This window comes from Cyanistes caeruleus, chromosome 10 (genome assembly GCF_971803275.1).
Source record: "Cyanistes caeruleus chromosome 10, bCyaCae1.hap1.1, whole genome shotgun sequence".
NCBI classification, from domain to species: domain Eukaryota; kingdom Metazoa; phylum Chordata; class Aves; order Passeriformes; family Paridae; genus Cyanistes; species Cyanistes caeruleus.
In genome coordinates this window covers 21,969,353-21,982,025 of record NC_141710.1, presented here as the reverse complement: position 1 = coordinate 21,982,025, position 12,673 = coordinate 21,969,353, and the positions used below count along the sequence as shown (strand labels likewise).

Sequence of the window (12,673 nt, the reverse complement as noted above, 5' to 3'; positions counted from 1 at the left end):
CAGAGTATTTTTAGCATCAGGAGTTCCTAAGAGATTGTGGGGGAAATCAAAAATTACCATCTGGTTCGTTATGTGCAACAAACAGTGCAAATAACCAAGTGTCAGGGGTAGTATCGTGGAGCTCAACATTGCCAAAGTCTGGGAAATGAGATGGAATGTCAGTTCTGTGCTCTAGGTTGTCAGCTTTGATTTTGAATGCCATCCTCACTGTCTGTAAGGAGTGCACAGAAATCCAGATCTGACTGAGGGGTAACTCCTGCTGAATGTTTATGTCAAACTGCAGAGCCTGAAATTAAATTTCAGAGTGTGGAAGCTGCCCTGTTACTTTTGAGAAAAGGCCTGTTGTGATGTCAGCTAAAATATCGGAAATCTCATTAATAATTGATCTGTTCCTCTCACTGCTTTCCAGAACATGAGGAAAGAGGGGAGATCTGTTTGGAGTGGGCTTTTACCACAAGACAAAACTCCAAGAAGGGAAGTAATTAGGTTTATTTTCGTGAAGGGATCATTTGATATTTGTACAGCTGCTGTGGTATTTTTGATCTGTTTTGTTGGTCATAAAAAGCAGGAGCTCACCTCTGGAGCTGCTGGGCAGCCCTTCACTCATCTACCTGCCCAGGATTTGCCTTTGGAGGTTGCAGGCAGGGAGGCCCCAGTGGCTGCTGCTGTCCTTCCCCAGGCATCCTTTGGCTTTATAATCGACCTGTTTGTTTCCCTTTCCTCAGATCCACGTTCAGTGAGGCTTCCCAGGTTTATCTTTTTCCCTAAACTCTCCCAAGCCTCCCCCTTGCTCGGTGTGCAGGAGCATCCTGTGCCACAGCTGCTTTCTGGGTCACGTTGCACTGCTGAGCACGAGTGTGTTTGCTGTCTGATGGCAGAGACTCAAACCCACCCGCCTTCCATGCCTGTCTCGCTTTGATGCCCTGCAGTTGGAAAAAGATGCTTTGTTTGCAGTTATTTTTCTTATTTTTTACCTCAAAATTTGTTTTCCATGCAGACTTTGCTTGCTGCTTTCTTATCCTGATATTCCGTACTGATTTGACGCTGCTGGCTCCTACCTAAATTGTGTTGAAAGCTTGATACATTTAATTTTGGGGTGAAATAAAAATCAAAAAGGGAAACAGACAGCACTGAAATTTTTATAAAATGCATTTTAACATTCGTTTGCATTCTCTGTGTGGTATGTACAGTTGGAAGTGGTTTTCAAAACATTTTAATGTAAATATAATATAGAAGGAAATATTTCTGAGTTTATTTTCGGTGGACTTCTTTACTGTGCAAAGCAGGACTTCTGGACTGGACTGTTCTATGGCTTTGGGAATCAAGTCTCAATTCATCATTTTTATGGTTTTTACCAAAGTCTTTAAAGTAGTTCTGGACACGTTTTACAAATATCTTGTGAGAGTAAAAGCGGTTTTAGTTTTAGAGCCTAAAGGTCAGGGACATTTGATTGAATGAGCAACTTGTAGACTTGTTACCACAGTAACTGATGCAGAAGCTGCCAGAATACCATGAGAGGCTTCTTCAGTACTTGAATTTTTGTTGGTCTCTTCTGATTCTTTAGAGAACTTCCAAGGCAATAAAACCACAAGAATCAGTTCCTGTGTTTTTATTCCTTGCATGCCCTGGAATTGGTCTGGGCAGGGTACATGAGCACTGCTAATGCCACCAGTGATTTATCAGGCCTGAACTATCTCCAGATCCCATTTTAAGTCCTAAAATTCTTCTCTGGATAATGATAATTCTGGATGATATCCATTCCACCCCAGATTTTTGGCTTCCAGTGTCATTTATAAGTTCATTATGAAAGTAGATTATGTACTGGATTTGTTTCAGGTTTGTGCAAGTGAGGAAGATCCACTTGACTCTTATCCAGTTCTGCTTGATGTGCAGATGATTCTTATTCAAGCTGCCAAGGCTGGTGCATGCCAAGGTGTTGGACATCTCAGCTTTTCATCAGCTGTGCTCTGCCCACAGCTCTGGGCCAGACTTTCACCTGAAAAGAACATGTTTTTCCATGGACTTGGGGAGTTTAATCCCAAAAAAAGGAGATTGCACAGAAGAACTTTGATTTGCTTCTAGCACTTCTTTGCCCTGTCACCAAGGACTGAGCAGTGGCTGCAGAAAGCAGAACAGCGTCCTACAGCTCATGCTTTGTGTTGGACAGCTACAGCCAGCCACTGCCAGCACGTTGTAAATCACTATAATTCATCTGGGCATTCTCCAGAGCACCCAGAACTCACCCCATGCAAGCAGTTATAGTCACTCTCCTGTGTTTATCAGGAGACATCTGGTATTTTCTGCTTGGGGCTGCCATTACTAATATTTTTCTGCCATATTTCTCTGTTTCTCCAGCTGTCCAGTCTCTTTCTGGCCATGCATAAAGGTTTTTTTTTGTTTTACTGACACCAGGCATAGCTTTTACAATGTTTGAAAATCAGTCTGTAAATGGAACAAGCTTTTGCTTGTTTTCCACTGTCCCAGGTTGTCCAAAATTCTGCCCTCAGGATAGATCTTAGTTTGTCCTTCCAACACACTAACCCAGCCTAGAAGAGAGTTTTTGTCAGGTTATACTCAGTGCATTTACACTAACAACTATTTGTTTTCCCCACTCTTTACTCACAATCAAAACCCAATTACAATTGTGCCACCACACTAATTAGAAGCTGAATCAGAAATGCTTTATATTCATATTCATAGTTGGTCTTTCTTCTGCTATCAAAGTAAAAATGGAGTATCTTTCTTACTCCTCCTTTGCCAGCAGCTCTCTGGGAAGTTCTGCTGTCCTTTGCCTCATTTGATATTCTGTTCTAGTATCTGCGCAATTAAATTCAGGTTTTAGAGAAAACCTCTTGTGTAAAAAGTAAGCATTTCCATTAGCTGCTGCATAATTTTACACTGCAGTTTTATGGGCAGGGTCTGCACATACCATTAGCATATTTTTGATTGCTTCTATATTAGAAAAAAATCCAGCTGTGAGTAAACTCATTTGTTTATAAGCATTTTTTGGAAGGTGTCACTAGCACCGGATCTCCTACTTTGCATTATTTATCGTGGTGTTTTCACCTAGAAAATTTAATCTTCTAATAACGGTAAGTAGTGCTTACATCTGGCTTTTTATAATTTTCTCTTCCATTCTCCAGGTTCACAGTAGAACAGGAAATTGATCTGAAGGATGTCTGGAGAGGTCTGGGAATTACAGAGCTGTTCAGCAGCAGCGCTGACCTCACTGCCATGTCTGGTAAGAACTTCTTGTCTCTCGAGGTAGATGAGGAAATACATTTTTCACCTGGGAAAGTTCACTCTGAGTGCTTCAGAACTGGGTCTCATTAGAACTGGAGACAAAGTGTGATCCCCTGCAAGAGGCAGCTGCACCATGGAGCAGTGCACGGGTGGCAGATGGGATTCACACCCAGGGGGTCGCTCTGGTTTGTTCCCAGCGTGAGGAGCATTGAGCTGCTGCACAATTAATTCCTCTCCCCAGATACCTGGAAGCAGCACGGGAAGGAAGAGTTTGGAGATAAAAGCCATTTAGTTACAAATGCCACCTGCATTCAGCAGAAGTTGAAATATTCAATACCTTTTAAAATCCATGTGGAAATGAGATATTTATGCTTTTAATACCTCCTAAAGCTGTTCATAGAGTCACAGAATGGTTTGGGTTGGAAGAGACCATAAAGAACCTCTCATTCCACCCCCTGCCATGGGCAGGGACACCTTCTGCTATCCTGGGTTGCTCCAAGCCCTGTCCAGCCTGGCCTTGGACACTTCCAGGGATCCAGGGTCAGCCACAGCTGCTCTGTATTGAGGTGGCACACTGCCACCTGTAAGATTTGGGGGGTTTTTAGCTCTCTGTGATACTCCCCAGCCATCCAGGTAGGTTCTTGTCTAACCCTGGGACAATCACACCTGCGTGCCTCAGTCAAAACACACTGGTAATAAAGGCAGACCTTCCTCCCACATTCACAGAGGAATATTTGTGATGTTCATATCCTTTCATTTTTGCTATGTTTGGAATATTCTTTATAGTGTATCATGTAGCTTATTCCACTGGTTTGCCACTTCCATTTTTCCAGTGAAACTGGGGAAAAGCTGGCTTTAGCTAATATGAAAAGAGTTTAAATAAATGAAAAACACCTTTTTTCAAAGAAATAGCATTTTTCTGAAAAACACCTTCAATTCCTCTGTCAGCTCAAAGAAAAGTCAGCTTCCCACTAAATTCTGGTCTATTTATGGGAAATTATTTACTTGAGAAAAAGCTCCAAGGAGAACAGAAAATGCACAGGGAACCACAAAGGCAGCACCTGGCTTTTATTTAGATCTGTGTAAAATTCATTTATATATCAGGGCCATCTATTTATCAAGAGGTTGGCAGAAAGAATCATGTGCTTGTCTCTCAATCCATGTGACTAATGATTTGTTTAAAGTTTTATATTTCTGACAATTGTACTGTGCAAAATCAAAACACTGTTTTCTGCATGACTGAATTAACTCCTCTTTAAAGATTTACTTGTTACTTAAGTATAGAGCAGTGTATAGAGAAAATTCATGGGTTTTATTGTAGCTTTCCTGCTTTTCACTGAAAACAGGTTGTTCCACCTGGGCATGAAAAGGTTATTTGTAAATTAAGCATGAAAAAATGGTTTTGAGGTAATGTCTTTAATGAAAACCCCACAGATGATGCTGTCTAAATTAAGTTTTAATTAATTTAAATACAGAATACTTTCATTCTTTCTAATTTTCATAATTTAAAATATGGGTGAAGGAAGGGAGAATAAGTCATAAAGACAAATTGTTTAAAGCTGACTTTTACAGACCCCTGAAAGGGACATCAGGTAGCAGGGAAGTGGAAGTTGGAAACTTATGTGCATCTCAGGGTCAGCCCTCTGGAAAATCTGGCACTTCATGAGGCCTTAAATGCAGGTATTTCAACAAAATCTTTAACTGGACATTTAATTTAGGAAAATATAAATCAAATTAAATCTAAAGAGATTTTTGAGAAATTTGGTTGTGTTTCAAAATCCTCTCCTCCTTTTTCTGCTGCTCTGGCATTGCAATTTCAGAGTGACCCTAATCCTGTCACCAGATGCAGGCAGATTGGTGAGCTCAGCAAAATTCTGTGTGGCTTTAGTGGATATAAACCAAATGACAGGATTATTTTTCAATATTCAGAATTTTTTGCTGTTTCCCCTCAATTTGAAAAATGGAGCCAGAAGGAGCAGCTTTACCTTCAGGAATGTCTGGATTCTGAGCAGCCAAAGAGAAAAGTGTTAATCCAGGTGCACTTTTCAAATGTTACTCCCTTGTAGAAATTAAGTTCTTTGACAATTGCCACGAGTGAGTAGGAGGACATTCCTGTTGGGCTGTCAGCTCTCCTGTATCCTGGCTCTCACTTTCAGAAAAGACTCTGACAGTGTTTACTTGCATCTGATTCCATCAGGTGTCCAAAATAATCTTGAAACAACTCCTGCTATTTGAGATGTTATCATTGTGATTTTATCATATCACATCAATTTGCTGCTTGAGTGTTTTAACACCACTCAAGACTTAGCATTGAACTAATTTCAATACTAAAACTCCCCTTCTCCTTCAAATGATTATAATATTCCTGTCTGTTTTATAGAACCTTAAAAGCAGCTGCTTTTAATGCAAGCTGACCTGGGTGCCAGCGAGCAGCAAAGGGATCTCAGTGACTTCCTTTCACAACATGAAGTAGTTAGGAGAGCATCAGTCCAGTAAATAACTCTTGGAAGTCTTGACTGACATCCATATAATTTTTCTGGGACAGCCTAAGCAAGAAGAGCCAATATAAACCCACATGGTATTTTTTTTTTAAAATGAGACTTGCAGAGCAGCCAGTTGGCAGCTGAGTGGGAGTTTGCAGACATATGGAGAGTAGTGACAAATGAAGTGTGGTGCCAGCAGAGTCGTGTTCATTAGGGGGCAGCTCCAGCTCCCTCCCACTCCCCATGGGTCAGCCTTGGGCCTGCACAAAGCTGAAACTTTGGCACCAAATCCCCAGGGGACTTCCCTGAGATAGTCACAACCAAGTCAGGCTGGTTCTTGTGGAAATCCACAATCAGAGAAGCTCCTGGAGAGAAATGAAGTGATGGGAGATGCTCAGGTGAGCCCCTGGGAAAGCTGCAAGGAAAGGTGGATAATCCTGAGGAGATGGGTGTGAGATGGGAGCGTGGCAGCAGGGATGTGACACTCACAACCTGGATCAAAGGAAAGGCTGCCTGAACTCCCAGGGACAACATTGTGCTTTCATAGGAAAATAGATTCATTCACTGCAGGGAGAGATGAATGGGAAGGATGTGCTAGTGGCAATATAAAGAGAAGAATCTAGAGAAGGTAATTTGGGATGTGGAATTGCTCTTTTCATCATCCAAGGACAAAGATATCCAATGAAGTGAAAGGCAACAAATGGAAAACAAATAGAAAGTGCTTCTCTCATGAAAAACTTAACCACAGGGATCTTTGCTGGGTGTTTCTTGAGATTGGCAGGACTGAAAAAAAATGAAATGGCTCCAGGGCAATCAGAAGTCTCTATACTACACTGAATTAAGGCCCTCTGTGTATAGAAACTTGGCTTAGGGTATAAGGCACATGCTGGGTGAGAGGGTATTTTTTTCTTTTAAGTTGTGCTGCAGTTTCCATCCACAGGGCTTTTCCCATCTTCTTCTGAAGCAACAGTTCCATAGCTGGTAACTGGATCTACTGCTCTTATCAGCAGAGGCACTTTCTGTGTTCCTGTCAACTTTAAATGTTGGTTTTAATACTCAGATCTTGAAAGCATTCACAAGTAGAAAACCTTTTATAGCTGATGGCAAATGTTTGCAATGTTTGTGCTCTCAGAATTAGGGCTCTGAGCCCATCAGGTGGAGACCAATCTTCTGAGATGCTGTTTCCCATCAGGAATACACCTTGGAGTTCCATATGCACCACCAAACTATGCAAAATAAAGCACTGGGAGAAAAAATGTGGAATATTTCTGTGAATATTACAGAGCTCAGGATCAGGCTTCAGTGTTGCAGTAATAAAGAATTAATTGAAATACATGATTAGGCTAAGTGGGCGTTTCTTTGTTAATGAACATTAAAATGTATTTGGATTTAAGAGTTTTGCTTAATGTTAAAGACAAGTGGGTGCTGCACATGTCCCATGTTTTAAAGGAACAGGGTAGGAGCTTGATCCCAGCTTTCAGGACAGCATTGCTGAAGGCTTAGGGCTGAAGTCTAGAACTGGTATCAACAGCCTCATCTGTGTTTTATTGCACACAGTCCCAGAGGGGATGATCTGGGGCTTCTGTTGGTGTGATTGAAGTGCAGCAGCAGAACTGGGAGGTTTAATTCAGTGCTGAGTGTACAGAGCAGCAAATGAGATCTGCTGGGGAAAGACTTCTCCAACTGCTGCTCCTCGTGGCGTTGGTATTACTGAGTATTCCAGTAGAGCTGATCCTTCAGCATCCAACACAAACCAGTGAAACATTCACTGACTGCAGCAGGAGCAGGCTGGGACTGGAATTAAAATACTGACAAAGGATGGGAAACAAACAAGTTTGAAAAAAACCAGCTCTGTGGTGCTTCTTGCAATAAATATTTATCTTCAGCTTCTTGTAAATATAATAGAGGAAGAAGGAAAAGACCTCATTTTCCTGGAGGAAGTCTGTGTTGTACCTAGTGCAGAAATGAATATTTTTAAGTCTAAGTATTTGCCTTTAATGACATAATAGTTTTTCCCACTAATTGTATTTAAAATCTTGATTCCAAGGGCTGTTTTTACCCTCTCTGCTATACTGGGCTCCAGGTAGTCCTGAGCTATTTTAATATCCATGATGCAGGAAAGCATTACAAATGTGAGTGAGGTAAATTCTGCTGTTAAAAGGTATTGGTAGAAGGTGTTTTAATGCAAGGGAGTTCATCTCCTTCCCTGCCTGGTGCAGAAGGTGGATAATAGTGTTGGGTTTTTGGCAGTGTTTGGGGAGGGTTCTTTAAATGCTTCAATCTTATTGTTGAGCCACTTGAAATATGTTCCCCTTTCCTCTGCAGATAACAAAGAACTTTACCTTGCAAAGGCATTTCACAAGGCATTTCTAGAAGTTAATGAGGAAGGATCAGAAGCTGCTGCTGCCTCAGGTACCTGACTGAAAAGCAGAATTAAATCAAATGTCTGAGTATTCTGTGCTAATTAATTTTTTACAACTGATTTGCTGTATAGCCAGGAAAGCTAAATAGCAGCATGGAGACACAGCATAGCAAGTGTGTTGCTTGCAGAAGAGAATTCTGCAAATCAGAAGTGTTGGCATTTTTGTAACATGTTTTACAAAGAATTTTGAGCATCCTCTGAAAAACCTCTTCTTTATTTTGTTTCTGATTGTCAGGAGAGTACAGACTGCAGTTTATGTTTCCTTTATGGAACTTGAGCTTTCATCATTTTTCACCTGCTAATTGAGATGGTCAGAGGCATTTGATCCAGCAGAGTTAGAGGGAGGATGAGGGTTGTTGTGGCAGCTGCATTTTAATGCAGCTCATATTCAGAGATATGAGATGGGAAGTGCTGAATGCACAAGCAGAGCTGTCCCCTGTTAATGCTGAGGGAAGGTGCTTGGTTTACATGATTGTCACATGAAAATAAGTTCCATTTGTTGTCCATATGTATCATTAGGTGATTTCTAATTGCCTCTACTTTGCCAGACTTTGAGGAAAGGAAGAATTACTTGCCAGGTCTGTGCTGAATCGTGCCCAGCTGTCTCTATGGACATACTTCAGTCTTTATGAACAGCAGAGTGAAAATTTAGAAGTAAATGAAACACTAGGAATTAGTAATAATATCCTGGAGAAATCCATGCACCTCCAAATAAAAATAACAAAGGGCCAAATTCTGCCTGATTGACAGATAATTTTACCTTCAGCTCTGCATTATTTAAAGACACCAGCCAAAAGCTGCAGGATCAGCCTGTTTAATTTTTTGCATATTCCCTAGTTATTAAGGGTTCCCTTTCCCTCTCCACTGTGTAAAACAGGTCAGCAGTGCTGGTTAATGCAGTGCACTTCCCTCTGTGAGTGAGCAGGACTCATAACTCCTCTGAAGGCTCTGGATCTTAAAATTTATATGCTGCTCCCTCAGCCTGGGAAATTGCAGCACTCTGAATTGTTAATCATTCTTAAAGCCAGAATAGGCAATTACTCTGCAGGTCTCTTTCCTTTTCAGTGAATATTTTCCTGCTGTTTTTTGGTTGAGTGTGGGACTTCAGTGGCTGCAGGAAGAGCAGGAGAACAGGCAGAGCTGTTTGACAAAGTTCTGTGTTCTGTTTCCTCTAGGAATGATTGCCATCAGCAGAATGGCAGTGCTCTACCCCCAGGTCATAGTGGACCATCCCTTCTTCTTTTTGGTCAGAAACAGAAGAACAGGTGAGAGTATTGCAGACTTCTCTAAGTTTTTCACAGCACATCCTCAAGCAGTCAAAGGAAAATTGCATGTTTTGACCAATGGGCTGGGCTTGTATTATGAATTTCCCTCAGTTTATTTTAAAATGCCCAATGTTGAAAGACTCACCCTCTCCATGGCCCTGAATCTTTGTCCAAATAGAACACCAACATCTGACATAACCCTGAAAAACGCTCACAGAAACGAAAAATTCACCATTTCTGTTGTGAGAACAGAGTGTTACTGCCCTCAGTATCCATAATCATTGCACTCCCTGAGAGCTTGGCTGCGGTCAGAGCAGTGAAATACATTCCCAGAATCAAATGATTTACATAATGGAGGGACATTACAGCTGGGAACAATTCTGTTGTGCTCTCCAAGTGCTCTGTGGCAGGTGAGGGATGAGAGCAGCACTCAGCAGCAAAAGGGGCAAGGATTAAGTAATTCCTGAGTCTCATATTTGTAATTTGCTGTAATGATGTGGATGTGACTGGGTGATAAAACACTGCTGTGCACCCACGGAGTTTTTATGGGTCTGTATTTGTGCTCCCATCACAGGATCAGTGTTTACTAAACCATTCAGTGGCAGTGAGGTTTAGTCTGGTTAGGCAGAGTCACTTGTGGGACTTCATTCAAGCACAGCACTGAACGAGCCACTGAGAGGAGAATAAAATCCATCCCAGCTGAAACCAGGCCAGCAAGGCAGGATACCAACTCTTAGGGGGTTTTAACCCTAATAAAATTGAATATTCTTACTGCTGTGGACACATTAGACAGAAAGTATACCTGGAGGAGGGTATCCGGCCTTCATTGCTACTCAGTATCCAAAAATCTCCTGGAAAAGAAAAGTTCAAATCAGGACAGAGTGGAACCTGGTCACTTTGGGGCAGGTCTTAAATTGCAGAACTCTTGTTGCATGTAGTAAGAGGGGTTGCCAACAACTGTGGCTAAAGGCTCAAAGCTTGTTACTAATCCAGAAATCTGAGGTTGGAAACCTGTTGAAAAAATCCTGTTGACTGCCCTTCCTCTCCAGACAAGCCCAAGTGCTCAGGTTTGGTTGCTGTCTTCAAGCAGAGCTCTTGAGCCATGTCTTGTACCAAGTTCTGAGGCATTTGTTCTTGTAACAATCACACAGCACTGCTCTAGAGGTTATTGTTGGTATTCATCATCTTCAATCCTCAGCTTCTTTGCTTCTGACACCTTTCCCTGCCTTCCTCCTTTCCCACTTTCTCCACAGGTACCGTGTTATTCATGGGAAGGGTAATGCACCCCGAGGCAATGAATTCAAGTGGCCATGACTTTGAAAAGCTTTAACTGCCACCAGCTACCAAAAGGAGGAGATAAGCACATAAAGTTTGAAGTTAATATATTAAGGTTTGCTGTGTTTTCCCCCAAGATACTGTTTCAAAACGCTTTTGGATCTAACTGTGTGCGAGTCAGTTCCCAGAGGAAAGCTTACAGTATTAAAGTAATGGTTCTGTTTCTGTCATTGTGATTGCTGTGTCCTTAAAATAAAGTTGTGTACATGTCAACAATTGTTTCTTGTTCTAGTGAGTTGTAAAGCAGAAAACTGCAAATCCTTTATTTGTAATTTTTTTACAGTCCAAAGACTGACTTGATCAATGAGACAGGAGCAGAATGTGTGCAGCTCTGAATAATGCAAATGGCAAAGCTTGGTGGGCATTTCTAGAGCTGAAGAAGCACATGTGGACACTGTGATCTCATCCTGTCCCTGGCACAGCAGGGACATCACAGCCTGTGCTGCACTGCTCCATCAGAGAAAATGGAGCAAACTGAGCCGAGTGGATTTGATTCTCTGACTGTGCTAGACTTTGTGTGAACTCTCCCACGTGATTCTCAAGTGCTGCTTTTCTGGATGCTCCTGCATGTGACTCTGCCACTGACCTCCCCTAAGTGTTGATGCCAATAAAACCCGATCGCATGAATATTTGAGACCTGTCAGTGTAGAAAGCTCTGTGTGTGACTGAAGTAAAGGAGTTCAGTAGTAATGGCATTCGTGTGGACATATTTTTTCTCCCCCACAGCAGTTCTACTCCTCAGTTTCTCATTTCAGGGCTCTAGAATGTTCTTTCTCAAAAAAAAAAACCACCAAAAACCACCCCAACTTAAAATTGTCTAAAAATGTTCTAGTCATAAATAAAAGTCATGAATAAATATCAAAAGAAGAAATATCCTCCTTTTAATTTCCTAACTTTTTCTTTAGAATAGAGTGACAGAGAGGAGAATGATCCATAGCACAAGGAAATATCAGCAAGGGCATTAGTTGCTGTTTCCATTTGGAAGAGGAGGAACAGTACCCACTGTCAGCAGAGAGACATGGAATTATTTCCTCCCTCAGTGTGCAAAATACAAAAAGAAAAGAGGTTATTAAAAAGGTGAGAGAGAATAGGAGGGAGGAGCTCCTTTGAAACAGATCATAAATACAAAGCTTTGGAAAATAAATGGGTTTTTCTCAGTCAACAGGAGTTTTGTCTTTGGAATTCTATGGGAACAAATGCATTTTGGCTGAAGTACAGTTCCAGGCTTCTCTGGCAGTCACTTCAGAACAGCAGAGATATTGCTCCCAAAGTTATTCATGCAAGGAGAACTTCCAAAATCTGACACATTGTTCACTCTTTTTCTACTGCTGGTGCAGCTCCTGCAGGTCAGACCGGGACGTGAGCGATGTTCTCTGTGGAGATGGGAACGTTCCCTTGGAGAAAGGGCTTTGGAACACATCTCCAGCCCTTCCTCCTCGAACCCCTTCACAAATGGGGTTCCTAAGTGTGCTGCTGGTGCTTATCACCTTTCTATATAATAGTCTGGACTGGGTGAGAAAGCTTTTGTATTCAGATTTAGATGGAAATGGTAATTTTAGCTTTGTGTAGCTAAAAATGTTATGCTGGGGAGGGAATAGGGAGTGCTGCTCAGAAGGAACAGGGGCTAATTTTACCAAGACAAGTGTCTCACTGCAGGTAAAATGAGCTTTGATGTGAGTTACACAAGGACTGGTTCTTCACATTTAAACTGCTCTGTGGACATCCCCTTTTGTCTGTAAAAGTCACCATGTGCTGAGGATCTCCTGTGGATTTAATCTTAGGGGAGCCTTGTTTTTTAAGCTTTTGAACATTTTTAACTTTTTTTTTTTTTTCAGGCTGATTTTTGTGGTGTTCACTCTGACTGAGAAAAGACATGAGAAACCTTCAGTCATGTTTATTCTCAGTCCATCAAAAGTTCTTCCTGA

At 41.5% G+C, this 12,673-nt stretch overlaps 1 protein-coding gene across 3 annotated transcripts in view; it reads left to right on the top strand.

Annotated features, from left to right (window-relative positions):
- Positions 1 to 11,443, top strand: part of SERPINI1 (serpin family I member 1) — a 44,456-nt gene extending 33,013 nt beyond the window's left edge. For all 3 annotated transcript variants that reach the window (XM_086844276.1, XM_086844274.1, XM_086844275.1), the window contains 4 exons: positions 3,144 to 3,241; positions 8,052 to 8,138; positions 9,324 to 9,413; positions 10,667 to 11,443. In XM_086844276.1, the coding sequence (XP_086700402.1) occupies positions 3,144 to 3,241; positions 8,052 to 8,138; positions 9,324 to 9,413; positions 10,667 to 10,743 (352 nt within the window). In that variant the 3' untranslated portion in view covers positions 10,744 to 11,443. The remainder of the gene's footprint in view (positions 1 to 3,143; positions 3,242 to 8,051; positions 8,139 to 9,323; positions 9,414 to 10,666) is intronic.
- Positions 11,444 to 12,673: the final 1,230 nt, after the last annotated feature.